This window comes from Pyrgilauda ruficollis, unplaced genomic scaffold (genome assembly GCF_017590135.1).
Source record: "Pyrgilauda ruficollis isolate IOZ18807 unplaced genomic scaffold, ASM1759013v1 scaffold138, whole genome shotgun sequence".
Lineage (NCBI taxonomy): Eukaryota > Metazoa > Chordata > Aves > Passeriformes > Passeridae > Pyrgilauda > Pyrgilauda ruficollis.
Window position 1 is genome coordinate 876,807 of NW_024512321.1, and position 15,564 is coordinate 892,370.

General features: G+C 47.4%; 1 protein-coding gene across 1 annotated transcript in view; it reads left to right on the forward strand.

The window, feature by feature from the left end:
* The first annotated feature begins 649 nt into the window (after positions 1–649).
* ADGRB1 (adhesion G protein-coupled receptor B1) overlaps positions 650–15,564 on the forward strand; it is a 198,183-nt gene continuing 183,268 nt past the window's right edge. Inside the window, exon 1 of the mRNA XM_041459547.1 lies at positions 650–1,397. Within this exon, the coding sequence (XP_041315481.1) occupies positions 650–1,397 (748 nt within the window). The remainder of the gene's footprint in view (positions 1,398–15,564) is intronic.

Here is a 15,564-nt window from a genome sequence, read left to right on the forward strand (position 1 = left end):
GAACCAGCTCCCTGGGGATGGAGAGAGCTGGAGACTCCCTAACCCAGATACCAAACCTGTTTTCTCTGGGGAGATGGTTCAGATTCACAGGCAAGGCTCGGCTCTGCTCAGCAGAGGGATCTGCATGGGCAGGGGGGCACAGGGAAGGAAAGCAGGTCACAGCTGTGCTCACCCCCGGCTGAGTCACAGTTCAGCCCCTCCTGGGGGTCGGGATACCCCCAAAACAAGCGTAGGGATGGGGACACCCCAAACCAAGCCTGAGAATGGGGACACCCCAAACCAAGCCTGGGGATGGTGATGTGGGGCTGCATCTTCCCCCCGTGTGAAGTGCCAGGACTGGGGCTGCTGTGTGGGTTCTCAGCCGCGTGAAGGGTTAATAAAAACAACAACAACAACAACAAAGTACCGCCTAAACGACCAAATCCCAAATCTCTTCTCTTTCTCTCCCCTCCTCCTTCCCTTCCCTGTTTTTTCCAGGTGTTGTTTATGGCCACAGGAGGGAGCTCAAATCCAGACATGGGAGGATCGGCTTGATTTCAGATCCAGAGCCTCTTAAACTCTGCTTTTCCTCTAAGCTGGTCCCTGTTATGTCCAGGATCTGGCACCTGCTTGACATTTACTTTGAGTTCCAGAGGACCCGAGACCTAGGATGAGGAGCATTGGATCCGCCCTGAACCTGCTTTTGGTATCGCCACTCTACTTTGTGTGGACCGTGGTCGCTCTGGACCTGGCACAAACTCCCTGCACCACTTTGGTCCAAGGGAAATTCTTTGGGTATTTCTCCTCCTTTGCCGTCTTCCCGTTGAACTCCTCCCTCTGCTCTTGGATTATCCAGAACCCCGACCCTCGCAGGTACACTTTGTACATGAAGATCCTCAAACCCTCCGGCGTATGTGACCACCAGCACATCCGCACCTACCAGTTCGACTCCTTCCTGGAGTCCACCCGCACCTACCTGGGCATGGAGAGCTTCGACGATGTCTTGAAGCTCTGCGATGGCTCCACCCGCTTTGCCTTCCTCCAGTCCAACAAACAATTCCTGCAGATGAAGCAGACGGCCCCGCCGGGCGTGGACACCTGGCCCATGCGGTGGAAGCCCAGCAAGGCTCAGGAGAGGGACTTCTCGGTGGAGTATCTGGTGGTGGGCAACAGGAACCCGAGCAAAGCCGCCTGCCAGATGCTCTGCAAGTGGCTGGACGCCTGCCTGGCCATCAGCAGCAGCTCCCACCCGTGTGGCATCATGCAGACCCCATGCTCCTGCTCGGGAGGGGAGGTCCTGGATCAGGCCAGCGAGATCCTGGGGTTCACCAGGAAGAAGGAGGATTGCTACAAGGATGGAATTTACCTGGAGAACTGCGTGAGCAGCCCCAAGGACAGCAACGGAGCGGAGTTCCTGGGTGAGTGGAGGGTGGTCGGGGGGGTGTTGGGGAGGGAGGGCTGCTTGGACTCTGCTCTCACACTGTCCCCGTCACCTCTGTGTCCCTCTCTGTGGATTCCTGGCATGAAAAACCTCATTTGGCAATCGACAGGCAGGTCAGGTAACCCACGAGGCTCTTTATGAGCCTGCGACTGGAATTGCAAATCAGCTGCCCCCAAATATTCCCCGAGTTGTTGCAATTCGTTCTCGGGGCTTGTTCATTGCTTGTTTCACTCCTGCAGCCTCCGAGCTGCTGAGAGGGAGCTTCTTACCTGAGGGTGAGCAGTTTTCCAAAGTAATTACAGATGTCCTAGAAAAAAAAAACAGGATCCAAGCTACCTCCCGAGGCGGGCTGCTCTCAGCAGCCCTATCAACCACTTTTAATTCCTAGGGAAAACTTAATTCTTGGGTCTGGTTCAAAAGGGGATGGCAACAGAAGGCACTCTCATTTTGTTCTCAGCTTCATTTTCCTTCTGGAGGCTTTAAGAAAGAGAATTCACCATGCTGCTTGCATGGGGTTGCTTGGGCTCATTCCTCAGATATTTCACTGGGTTTTGATTGTGGTCTTGAGTATGGTGTGGGCTGGAAAGGGACAGGGGAGCTGGGAGAGCCATGAGAAAAAGGGCTGTGAGTCAAGGTGGGATGATCCTGAAGTCTGATCATGTTCTGGGGAGGGGAATGCTCCTTCCAGAGACCTGACACAGCCTTGCGCAGCAGAAGGAACTCGGTGGGGTCTGAAAGTGGAGCCTTTCTCTTACTGCCTGTGTCAGGTCTGCTCCAGGGTGTTTATTCTCAGCTCCCACCCCAGCACACAGGTTATGTAAAAAGCAGAGGTGTGATGCTAAACAGCAACACAGGTGGCAGGGAATGGAGCCTCCAGTTCAGCGAGTCTCAGCCCCCCACCTGACCCTCACCCCAAGGTCTCATCTTCTTCAGGTGCTGGACTGAAATGTCCTCTGCCACCAGCAGAAAGTTGACATCTGTCAGGGTCAGGAATTTGGGGATCCTTCCTGGCTTTTCCACCCCTGTTGAGGGAGCGATGTCTCAGGGTTGAGGGGAAGAGGCCAGATTTGCAGTAGTCAGGAGGTGACCAGGCACAGATTCAGGCTGTGCAGAGTGATTTTCCTGCAGACTGCAGCCTGGCATTAGCTGAGAGATCAGGGTATGATCAGGGACTCCTGCTTTTGTCAGTGTATTTTGGGGGAGGTTTTGTTTCTCACTGGTCTGTGAATCAATACATGAAGGCACAGCCGAGCCATAAATCCTGCAAATTAGTTCTTCAGTCGTGCCTCCTTCCCTGGCCACAAGCACAAGGCTCTCCAGATTTGGGTTGTTTTTTTTTTTGGTTTTTTTTTTGGTTTTTTTTTTTTTCTCTTGACGAGATGTTTTCTCCTGTGTGAACAGCTCTGAGGAGCCTCCCGGAGTTCAGTCATGTGTCATGCCTGGAATTTGCTGATTGGGTGATTTATGCGTTCCACCCAAGCAGTGTGACCTTTCTCACTGCAACCAAAGGTGAAATTTGAAATAAGATTTTCAGCAAATCCTGAAGCATTCAAGCTTAATATTGGCTTTTGCAGGGATCTCTCCTAGTCCAGCTCGAGTGCCTGAATGTTCCCACGAAGTAAATATGAAAGAGGCTCAAGGGTGGCTGAATCAAAATCCTTTTTGGGTGTCAAATATTTGTAGACTGCAGATAATTTTTCTGCTGGCTGCTCACATCTGCTCCATACTGGAGACAGGGAATTATCATCTTGGCTGGTGGGATGCCATCCACACAGAAACGATGCTTGCAGGGTGCCCGGGCTCTCCATGTGCTGCTCTGTCTGTCACTGTGTCTGTTTTGATTTATGCAAAGGCTTGATCAGGAAGATGGAGGCGAGATCCAATTTGGACAGGGAGTCAGCAGTCCCTTAACAGCATCTTGTGGGTGGAATATTTTGATAGGGTTCCTGATTTCCAAGTGCTGATGCTGGTTATTGCAATCATTGCTGTTCCAATTGTATTTGTAGCGGGTTTTTTCCCGACAAGCTTTTGTAAATTTTTTTTATTATTATTATTATTATCATTGCTATTTTTCCCTCCCTGCTGCTTTCTGAGTCATTTGTTGTTTCTGGGCCTGTCTTAACACTTTCATCCTGGAACAAGTGGAGATGTGTGAGCTGTACTAACCTACTCTGATGACTTTAAAGGCACAAGAAGGAATATGGAAAGTTCCCTGCCCATGGCAGGGGGTTGGAACGAGATGATCTTTGTGGTCCCTTCCAACTCAAACCATCCTATGAATTGCCAGATGCCATCCTGAAATATGAAACATGACTTTTCCTAATGTGCCTTTTTATTCCTTGGGTATTTCCAAAGAAAATGGATGGGTGCAACTTTACAAGGAGATGTTCCAGTGGGCGCAGCGCTGCTTTGGCTCATGGTCTGTGGGTGAGAGCCCGGTGAAAAGCTTCACTCCAAGAGGATCCCATTGCTCCAGAAATACAGGGACTCTCAAGAAAACATAACTGACAGCCTGTTTTCACTCACAGCCAGTGATTTTACACCTGGCTCAGGTGCACAGGGAAGTTTATGATCATTTACTCAGGAACTTCACAAAGAAACTCTGCCAAAGTGACGCTGTCTTATCTAGAGCATCTGTTCTTCAGTGTCTGGAGGAAGGAGGAACTGCTCCACATTTCCTTCCCAGGTTTAGTGAGACTCTTTGCACTCACTGTCCCACACAGACATTGCAGAGGGTACAGCAGATAGTGGTGGTTGCAGAAGAATCCCTCAGGTTGTCCCTCAGATATTTTGGTCTTCCTGCACGTGGAGCTTGCCCTGGTGATCAGCAAGACATGCTTTGAAATCTTGGGCAGCTTGAACTGGAAATGCTTTCCAGGAGAAGACAATTCAACATGGAAGCCATTTTTGGCCATTTTCAGATCTCCCCTGGCTAATTCAGGAAATGTGGGAAGAAGGTAGAGGTTTGTTTGTAGGTCCTGATGTTTAGATGTAAACTCACTTTTTTGGGATGCAAATTGGCATTTTTGGAATAGGTTTGGGGGGCAAGGACAGGAGAGTGAAGAAGGGAAAACCTCCTGAAATGCTGGGCATTGGTTCTTCATGGGCAGAAAGTGCTGGTAACCCTCCCAAATGCGAGCTGGATTCTGTAATTTGAGCTGGAGCTTTAACAGGGATGTTGATGTGACCCTGTAATGAGAGAAGGTTAAATGTGTGCTTAAGTGCTGTGCTGAGTTAGGCACTTAATGAATGTCTAATTAGTCTTGTCTCTATGTGAACATTCCTGGAAGACCATTGCAGTGCTGTCACATTTTGGTGGCCCAAAAAGATAAACATCATTCCCTGGTCCTTCTGCTCTTCATGTCCCCACCTTGTAGGGATCCACGATGCTGACTGCAAAACACGGTTAAAAGTGTCCCTCAAAATATATTATTTGCTTCTTGATAAATCAGGTGGCTCCAGGGCTGGAAGGGTTTTTATAATGAATGGGTAACTGAAACACAGTAATGCTGGACTGAAGTGCTGGGGATTTTCCTGCCTTTCCTGCTAATTTTTTCCCTTTTTTTGCTGTCCCCATTGCTCTGAACTAAATCAAATCCCCCTTCCTCACATGTGCTCATCACTTCTGTTTTGTTAGTGGTGTTTTATCTTCCACTTCTAGATGCTTTTCCACTTCTGCCACATTGATTAAGGTGTCTCAGAGTGTCTGATTTCTGTTTGGAGAGACTCATGAACAATTCCTTCTCAACCTCTGCTGCCTTAAGTAGGCTGGTCTCCATAAATCTGTCACTGCAGGGCACACCCTCCAAAGGTCTCTTCTTGTTGGGAAGTTTTGCTTCACGCTTGGTGTGTTTTTTGGTCAAAACATGCTTTGGTCTCCTCAGCAGGGCTGAGCTTCTGCTTGGATTTGTGGCTGAGTGGCTCCTGAGTGGGGTCCACGATGTGGAAGAGGAGCCAGAGGCACAGAAATGAATCAATTCCCACCCTCCCTGCTGCAGGAATCATCTTGTGCGGCACAGCTCCCCTCCCCTGGAATCTCCAACCTCATGCAAGGCAGGAATAACTCCATAAGTCATTTCCTCTATTTCAGATGAGCTTTAGTGGCCATGAAAGCTCCAGAGATGATTGGTAAAGAGCTGTGAGTAATTGCCATGGGGCAGATCTCAAACCTCTCCTTGGCATCTTCAGCTCCTTATGACACACGCTCTGTTCCTCCAGCAAGAATCCCCCTGGCTGGAGCAGCTGAGCTTGCAGACAAAGGTGTTTGGCTTTGGTTTGCTGGTTTTGCCAGTCAAATAGCAAAGGGATTTGGCTGAGTGCCTCTCAGGAAGGTGTGCTGCATTCAAGCTCCTCGCTTCTCCACCCCTGTCTGTCCCTGGACATCCCTGAGAGCAGAGGTTGGATCTGGTGAGAATGGACAGCAAAACACAGGGCAAGGAAGCACTGATTTCTCCTCGTGTGTGAAATTTTCCTGTGTAAACTGCTGAAATCGTTGGGGATTTTACCTGATGTCCTCCCAGCTTAAGTCCAAATCTCAGCAGCTGACAGCAAGACCTGATATTCCTTCCCAGCTCCTACAGGAGGAGGTTAGTTAGAGCCTGGCACGTGGCAAAGAGGTCACCTTGTCACCGGCAGGGAATCCCACACTGGACCCATGTGGGCAGCTCCTGCTGGGAATGCCCCTCTTGCCTGTGGTCAGGATGTTTTATGGATGAAGCAAAGGTGGAGAACTCCTCCCTGGGGGCTGGAAAGGGGAGGTTCTGGCTCAGTTTAAACACTGAGATCTCTGTGACCTGTAGAAGCCCTGCCTGCCCCACTGTCCTCCTCTGAGATCATAAAAAACTTTACACATGGAATGGAATGGAATGGAATGGAATGGGGAGGTTCTGGCTCAGTTTAAACACTGAGATCTCTGTGACCTGTAGAAGCCCTGCCTGCCCCACTGTCCTCCTCTGAGATCATCAAAGAGCTTGCACGTGGAATGGAATGGAATGGAATGGAATGGAATAGAACAGAATAGAATAGGTTTTCAGTTGAAAAGGACCTGCAATGATTATCTAGTCCCACTGCCTGACCAAAAGTTTAATTAAAGGCATTGTCCAAACACATCTTAAGCACTGGCAAGGATGGGCCATCAACCAACTCTCTAAAAAGCCTGTTCTGATTTTTGACCTCTCTTTCTGCAAACAAAGCCTTCCTAATGTCCAGCCGACACCTCTCCTGGTGCTTCTCGGGATCCCAGGGAGATTGAAGCGTGAGCACACAGCGCCGCTGTGAAGTGACAGGGCAGAAATTCCGTGTCCCAGCGGCTCTCAGCACTAAATCCATCCCTGCAGAGACGGGGTGGAGAAAAACGAGCAAAGTAAAGCGATCAGTTCCATTGTGAACCCAACAGCTTGTGGACATGATCACAATGCAGAAACATCAGCAATTACCGGCTCGATGCTCCTTCGTTGTCGCAGGGAGAGTAAAGGTGGAATTTACATCCAGTTGCCGAGGGAGTTTCACAGGCAACTACTCCCATTATTGCGACAGGGACTTTTACGGGTAATTTAATGAGTGGCAGACTGGTGAAAGGCTCAGCTTTTCAGTTTCCCTTTTTTCTCTCTTCCTTTTTTTTTTTTTTTTTCTTAATTTTCAATTTTTTTTTTTTTTTACATCCGCTCGTATTCAGGTTCTGTAGCAGTCACTGCAAAATATTTTGTTTGGGAGTACAAGGTGAAATTAAGGTGCATGGAAACACTGACACCAGAGTCAAAATCATCACGTCTCTGGAGTAGTTTTCCATCTATGATAGCAGAAAATGAGGATGATGGTGCTGACACTTCAAAGGGAGAGTGCACAGAGGCATTCCTGTCCATTTTCACCACTTAGCCTAAATATTTGGCCCTTTTTACCACCCACCTTGAATATCTGATGTTTTTAGGTAACGGAAGTAGGCTGAATTTTTTTTTTTAATTTTTTTTTTTTTTTTTTTAATAATGAGAGGAACTGGATCTGCAGAGATTTTTAGGCACCTATTTGGTGCCTGAACTCCCTAGACCCCAAATACTAAGAACAAATACTTGGGACCAATGAACATTGAACCAATGAATTTCTCTGGATTTTGACTGTATAAAATATGTGAAAAATCTAGTAAAATTCATGTGTGATGGAATGATTTTCTCTGCACAGCCCGGTCAGTGTGTGGATGAAATGATTTCTGTTGCGCATCCTGGCCAGAATAAAGCAATGCCTTGATTCTCTAACACTAAAAATGTTGTTGGAGAATTTCTGTTTCTCCTGCAGGTTCAGTGACACTTCCAGAGCATCACCATCACCTCCGTAACTCATCTTTTTTCCCACATCTTCCCATTCTTACAATCAGTGAAATTTTAACAACATCTACGGATGTTGATTCTATCTCCTACAAGGCCCACATTCCCCAGGACAGTATTAGAGCAAGCTTGGGATAATTAGGTTAGAAACCTGGTTTGGGATTCTCAGCAAGCATCCTGGGGAGGACTCAGCAGCTCTGTGTCTCTGGGGTGGCTCTGCCAATGTCACCTCCAGCCGCTGAATTCCCTTTTGGCACACTCTCTTCTTGCAGACAACAATCTGATACTGAAATCCCATATTTTATCCTTCAGCGCGGTGAGACAGCCAGGCTGGGAAAGGACGTCCTTTAGCACATCAGAATTGCAGATCTGTTGAGTTTAAATATATTTCTTTGTGTTCCCTGGCTCCAGTTTCAATAGAGCGATAATTGCCACACACCTCATTAAGCTGAATGCTCTCAATAGGTCTTGAGTGGTCCATGTCATTAAACAAACAGTTACTGGCTTGGGATCTGCACGTTGTTTAGAAGCTGTAAAGAAGGGACCTGGAGGCTGTGAAACTGCAGCTCCAGCTTCCTGAAGAAATTGGGCTGCCCTGGCAACTTTGCCCTGCTGTTTCCAGGGCCCTTTGAGGAGTCTGATCCTTCCCTGTGCCCTGAGGCAGGAACTGGTGCAAGTCCCTGGCTTTTTTGCCTTGCTTGGGTGCAGAGGAGGATGCCCTGGTCTCTGTCAGTTTAGATTCTGGGATTTGGATGCTGGCTGGCACTTCCCTGCTTGTTAGTTTTGGGTCAGGAGTTCGGGTGAATTTGAGTTGAAGGTGCCCAAACCAGAGAAAGATGATGAAATTCAGTGTATGGCACTGAAAACAGGAGAAAAAGCTGGGAGCAGGGGTGCTGTCACTCATTTTCAGGTTCATATCCTGAATCTGAAGTCTGAAGGACCAAGAGGCAGGGTTTTGGCTCCAGCTTTTGCTGAGACCCCAAGACTGATCAGAAGAGGACCTACACAGAGATTCTGCTTCAGGATCTACTGGAGGCTGGGATAGGACAAGGGGAACGGTGATTCCACCACATTTCCCTGTTTAATGTGCTCTCCCAGACTAAACCCATCCACATGGAAGGCTTTATTATATCATCTGTGTGCACTTCTTATGCATCTCTGTATTCCAAGTGCCTGCTGGATGAAACTGAGGGTTAGTGTTGGTATTTCCCTCCCATAACTTGACTAAACTTGTGACCAAGACTATCAACAGAAAACCATTCCTACCAGCTCTGGTCAGAAGTGGAAGTATGGAAGAAAAGCACTTCAGGGCATGTGCCGTGGGGATGATGAGGACAGGTTCAGGTTGGCCATTAGACCTCCATAAGTGCCCAGCCCTGAGCTCAGGTGGGCAAGGAAGCAGCTCAGGTGTGCTCTGATCTTCATGGCTTTAAAGTTAGTGCCCTGTGAGGCAACCACAAAAGCCTTTGGCCAACCAGGCTAAAAGTCAGGGGTGGTGTGCATGTGAATATATCCACAGGCAAGATTGTTGTAGGGAGATGCCACTCCAGTCTCCATGAGCAGTTCCAGTCCATGAAGATCACAGAATGACAGAGTGGGTTGGGTTGGAGAGGACTTTCAACATATCTCATTCCAGCCCTCTGCCATGGCCAGGGACACCTTCCACTATCCCAGGTTGCTCCAAGCCCCATCCAACCTGGCTTTGAACACTTCCAGGGATGGGACATCCACCAATTCTCTGAGCAGTTGTGCTTGGTGGAAGTAGTGTTCAATGGTACCAGCTTGCTTTTGAAGCCCATTAACCTGGGACTGGGACTAAATGGTCTCTACAGACCTGGATTAGAAGGGGTTTTGCACCAGAATTCCAGTTTTGGATGTGCTTAGAAAGATGCTATGGCCATTCCCAGGAGAAGATCACTCAGGAAGATGTGCAAGGACTGCTGTTCACAGCTGGGTTTATTCAACACTCGTCTTCTTCCCTGTTAGCAGGGGTCAGTTAAAGAATTATCAGTAGATTGACTGATGACAATTTCTGTCCACAAAATCTTCTCCTTTTCATGCCCTTTCTTTCTCCTTTGTTTCATTTGTTGGGCTTAGTTGTTTGGTTTTCATTTTAATGTCCTGCTTGGCAGGAATTGATAGAATCATGGAATGGTTTGGTTTGGAAGGGACCTTAAACATCATCATCATCACATTTCACCCACCTGCCACAGGCAGGGACCTTCCACTAGACCAGATTGCTCAGAGTTCCATCCAGCCTGATCTTGGACACTCCCAGGGGATAGGGCATCCCCAGTTCTCTGAGCAACCTGTGCCAGGTCTCCCTGGAGCTCTAGGCTGGAAAACCCCAACTCTCCCAGCCTGTTTTCATAGGAGAGGTGCTCCAGCACTCTGAGCATCCTCTTTAGGGTCAGCCAAGATCAAGGAGTGATGCCATGACTTGAGATTAGCAGTGTTTGTGAGAGGAAGGCCGACAGAAGGCAGCAAAGGAGCTGCTCAGGAGGATGGCTGGGTTGCTGGGGGGACACTTGATGAAGAAGAAAAGATGCAGGGACCAGGAGGGTCCCCAGGTAACCATAGGGAAGTCATTAAGGAGATTGCTTGTCGTGCTTCCGTGCTTTTGGGCCACAGAGGAGCTCAGGGAGCCTCTTTGGGGAGTTCAGCCAGCTGCCTCCATGGACCCACCGCAGCTGAGGAACCATCAAGGAGAAAACAGACCCTGTGGGAGAGCCACGATGGATCCCACCCACTGCCAGGGCAGGGATGGCTTTCCTGGCTCAGCAGATTCACCTGCAGTGTTCCCCTCTGTGCCATCTCTTTCCTCCCACCAGCCCTGGTGTTCTGTCCCAGCTCAGCAGTGTCATGTTTGAGCCTGTTTTCACTGGAGCTGGTGGAGTGTTCTGTTTGCCTTTGGTCTTGGCACAATCTGCTGCCTTTTTTTTTGCTTCAGGGCAGACGAAAAGTTGAAGCTTTTCCAAGCCTTTAAACACCCTGACCAACCATCCCCACTCCTGAGCCTGCTGGATTGGCCCCCAGCTTGGCACTCTACCGTCCCTTCTGAAAAACAGAGCTCTGTGATTACTGGGAAGGATGACATTTCCTACCATGTGAAGTCTCCTGTGATAATCTCAACTCCTCTCATTGCTGCTCATATCCAAATCTTCATGACCCTCATTTTCCAGCAATGCCTCCATTATGGTCCTGCTACCAGCACCCTCCTGGGGCTTTTTCTGAACATAGCATAAGATATCTAGAGCATTTCTGGCCTGGATGGCATGGTGGGTCAGATAAACCAGTTAACTTCCCTATTAGCTATTTTTTTGGTGAGTGGGATCACTCAGGCTGAGCTTACACTCACCAAAAACTTCATAGACTGAACATCCTTGGGGTGAGACTGACCTCAAACAGTGGTTGAAGGAGAATAAATCAGACAGACAAACCCAGAAATGTCCTTTCCTTGGGGTTCTACCTGGAAAGAAAACCTGGGCCAGTATTTTATCAGGTTTTCTGGGACCCGTCCCTCATGGTCCCACATGCTTATTCTGACTTTGGGGTTGCACTTCCACTCCTGGGCTGGGGATGCTCCTGTGCTGGGTGCAGGAGGCAAAGGGACCTATGACAACTAAATTAAAAAATCCCAGGAGCAGAACAATCTGAGGTTTCCAATACGTACTGGGTGAGCTGTGTTGCCCAGCAGGAGTGGGTCCTGCTCTCTGGAGAGGGGCTGGGTGAGCAGAAGGCCTTGGAGAAATGCCATAAATAGTCTGGAGGCTTCAAAGGTTTGTGGAGGAGTGTTTGTCTTGCATCTTATCTGTCTAGATCAGAATTCCTCTCAGTGAGCCAGGGCAGGCTCTGGGCACTCAAAGAAATGCTTTTAATACCACAGAAGGAAAATAAAATAAATGAAGAGGTGGTGGAGGAAGGGATGGATGAAGCACAGAGCTGTCCTGGGGCACATCTCCATTCATGCATGTCCAGAGAGCCAGAGGCACACAGCTGGGTCTGGTGTGGATGTGCACACACAGGGGAACGTGGAGCGAGGCTGGAGAGCTGGGAATGTCCATTCTGGAGAAGAGAAGGCTCCAGGGAGAGCTTGGAACCCCTTCCAGTGCCTGACGGGGCTACAAGAGACCTGGAGAGGGACTTTTGGCAAAAACGTGTAGGGACAGGACAAGTAGGAATGGTCCTAAGTTTAAGCAGGGCACGTTTAGATTGGATATTAAGAAGGAATTCTTCCCTGGGAAGGTGCTGAGGCCCTGGCTCAAATTTTCCAGAGAAGCTGTGACTGCCCCATCCCTGGAAGAGTTCAAGGTCAGGTGTGACAGGGCTTGGAGCAACCTGGGATAGGGGAAGGTGTCCCTTCCCCTTAAAAATAATATAAAGGATAAAATGTCCTAAATTAACTATATAATACTTTTATCCCCAATCATCTATCTATTTGTACTAAATAATAAGTTTTACACCTTTAAAACTTATTCTAAAAATAAAAGAGAAAGAAAAAAACCCACACAATTTATTTTGAAACACTACACTCACTCCTCCACATTCCTACTCCTAAACTGTTATTATCTACAAATAAACAAACAAGAAAACAAAACTCTCCTTTATTTTTAACTAATTTTAGCTAACTAAAACAAAAAAGTTCCCGAACTATAGGGTCTTTTTTTCTTTTTCGTTAGACTTATTTAAACCTACTTTAAACTAAACACCCACAAAAGCACCAAGAACTCACACCTGTAACCCACCAAGCCAAGCCTAAACCACATTTCCAACACCAAAAAAGCTAATAAAAAACTAAATAAACCAAACTACAACCCAAAAAAACTTTTTTAAGTTTATCATCTCTTTTAAAACAACAACAAAATATTGTTGTTTAATATTAAGTTTTATTTAATAAACAATTTTTCCACTTTTCTCCAAAAAATATTTTTCCCCAAAGCAATTTAAAAAAAACCCCAAAACAATTAAATGTACTTTTCTAAAAAAAACCCTTTAAAAATTCTCTCCCAAATTTACCCTAAACCAAAACAAATACATCCAGTGGGACACCTATGGCAGGGGGTTGGGATTAAATTATTTTTAAGGTCTCTTCCAACCCAGCCATGAACAAATCCCAGTGCTGAGACTCCCATGGGAAGCTCCAGCATCTCCCCACACATAGACCGAGGATGAGCAGCTTCCCACTGGAGGGAAAGCATCCATGGAGACCTGCACTGTGCAAACTGACTGCAGGAACAAGAGGCTGACTCATCCTTCAACCTTTCCCTGCTTCTCCCAAAATGTGCCATGAGGCCTCTCTGTGCCTCCTGGTGCATTTCAGGAGGAGATGGATTTGTTTGTGCTGGTGGGATCCTTCCCACAAAAGCAGAATTTCTGTCACTCCCCCCAGAGCCAAAGCACACTGAGGGGTTCCCCAGAGGGGCTTGAGAGCTTGGTGGGAAAGGACAACCTGTGTGGTTTGGGGTTCTGAGGGGACAAAGAAAGGACTTGCTCTGAGGCTGCACTCAGCCAAAGCTGTCCCCAAATCCCTAAAGAATGTGGGACACGCATCCCTCTGCCCCACCCTCCACAGCACACACTTCTCCTGATCCATACTATGCTTCTGATCTGCTTTTAAGTCCAGTTTGTGCTTTACTGGTGATTTGAACCCTTCCAAGGGACCCCCAGCTCCTCCTCAAAGCTCTCTCCACTCCCTGACGTGAGGCTTATCATGCAGCATCTTCCCCTGCAGCATCCACACTGTTTTTTGGGGTTTTTACTGGAGAGTTGTGATTTTGGAGACTTTTGGCTGCTCCTCAACTCCTTCCTTCCCCCCATCCCAGCTCAGGTGTGGTACCTGTGCACAAGCCCAGTGCAGGGTTTGAAATACACTCCTGGCTCCCATATTTCCCATTCCTCTGTCCATTTCCCACCCTGGGGGCTGTTTCCCATTGCACCAAGACCCCCAGGTGTGTTTTTGAGGAGCAGTCTCCCTCCAAGGCGGGTGCTGTGATGCAGAGCTGCCTCTCCCTGTCCAGTCCCCAGTGCAGTGGATAATTGTGGCTGTTCTGCTTTCGAGAACCATTCCAGGGAGGAAGTCCTCTCTTCGAAAGGCAGCGCTCACAGAAATGACAGCTTTGTCTACCTCACATTTTAATTAAAACTCCAAGTGTTCGCCTTCGCTCCTTCCCTCCCCACCTTTTTCCATCCAGATCCTCCTGCTGCAAATGAACATCCAGTGTCACCTGGGGACAAAGCATTAATTCAGCAATTAAATAATTGAATGCTCCTCTGGCAAAATGAACTATCTTCTGCCTTTCTTGTGTTTTACCACTTTTTTCCCCCTTTTTTCCCCCCCAACCTCTTCTTTCTTCTTCCCTCTGGTGAGATAAGGCTGCCATTCTTGAAAGCAATTTTAAATATTCATGTTTTAATTAATGGACTTTATTGCATGAACTCTATATAAGGTAATAAAAAAGACTGCCTGAGGCACAACACATTTTTTTTTCCTGTTGTTTGTTCTTGAAGGCAACTAAGAAATAAAAAGCTTAATGTGTTTCTTCAACAAACACTAGAAAGATACAGAGAAAGGACAGCCATGGGTCATTTAGCCAATGGGGCCTCCCTAACCCACGGGCTCCTTAGAACTGTGGAGCAGGATGTAAATAAATGGGAATCTTGGAGGGATTGATCCCTTCAGGTTCTGCAGAGGTCAGTGGGCTGCATCTAGAGATGAACAGGAGGAGGTGGAGGCAGACCTGCAATTATCCAGCTGTCAGGAAAGCTGGAGAGGGACTTTTCACGAGGGTTTGTAGTGATGGAACAAGGAGGAATTGGACTTAAGTTGGAGGAGACTGAACTTAGATTAGAAATTGGGAAGAAATTATTTGCTTTAAGGGTGGTGAGGCGGTAAGGTTGCCCCAAGAGGTTGTGAACTCCCCATCCCTGGAAGTGTTCAATGCCAGGTTGGACAGGGCTTGGAGCAACCTGGGATAGTGGAAGGTGTCCCTGCCCATGGCAGGGGGTTGGAACTGCATGATTTTTCAGGTCCCTCCTAACTCAAACCATTCTGCGATCCCATGCTTCAGGGTTGTGAGTGTTTGGGGCTGAAGAAAATCTTTGTCTGTATCTGGAAAGTGAATTTGTTGTTTTTGTTTTAGATTATGTTTTTGTAAAAATAAAACAGAGGGAAAATCTGGACCAGCCACCTTGCCCAATACTTCTGGGCTGAAAAACTCAAATATTGATTGCATATTTCTGCTCTGGATTTTTGCTTTTATCGAAGGCAAACAAGCCGATAGAATGCATGAATTCATGAAACATCTGGTCTTGCCACTTATGTATTCTTGCCAAAAAAAGAAGAAAAATAATGTTAGTTTAAACTTCATTCCATGTGGGTGTTTTCTTATGGTGCAGCATGCTGAAATTAGTTTTATATTGGGAGTGTGTCATCTGTAGTGCGTGACATGGGCTCAGCACCCAATTTAGCTTAGTCTTGTGATGGGAGCGGTCTAAAGATGCTGGTCCAGAACCTTGTAGGAGAGCCTGAGCTCTGATCCTTCATCTGCCCATGACCTTGAAGAAGTCGAGGCATTTTTGCACATGTTTTTCACCCTCCTATTCTTTTCTTCCTTTATTCTGACTCAGATTTTGAGAGCAATTGGCATATTTTAGCAAACAGATGCACAGTGCTGAGCACCAGCACTCCCTGAGCTGTGATGATGGCTCTTAGCAAGTCTGGATGGGAATAGCTGTAATAGTCAATAAATACTCCAGTGGTCGGTATGATTAAAGTCTGGCCATGGAGTTACTTCTCTTTTAGGAAAAGAATCATCTGACAAATGATGA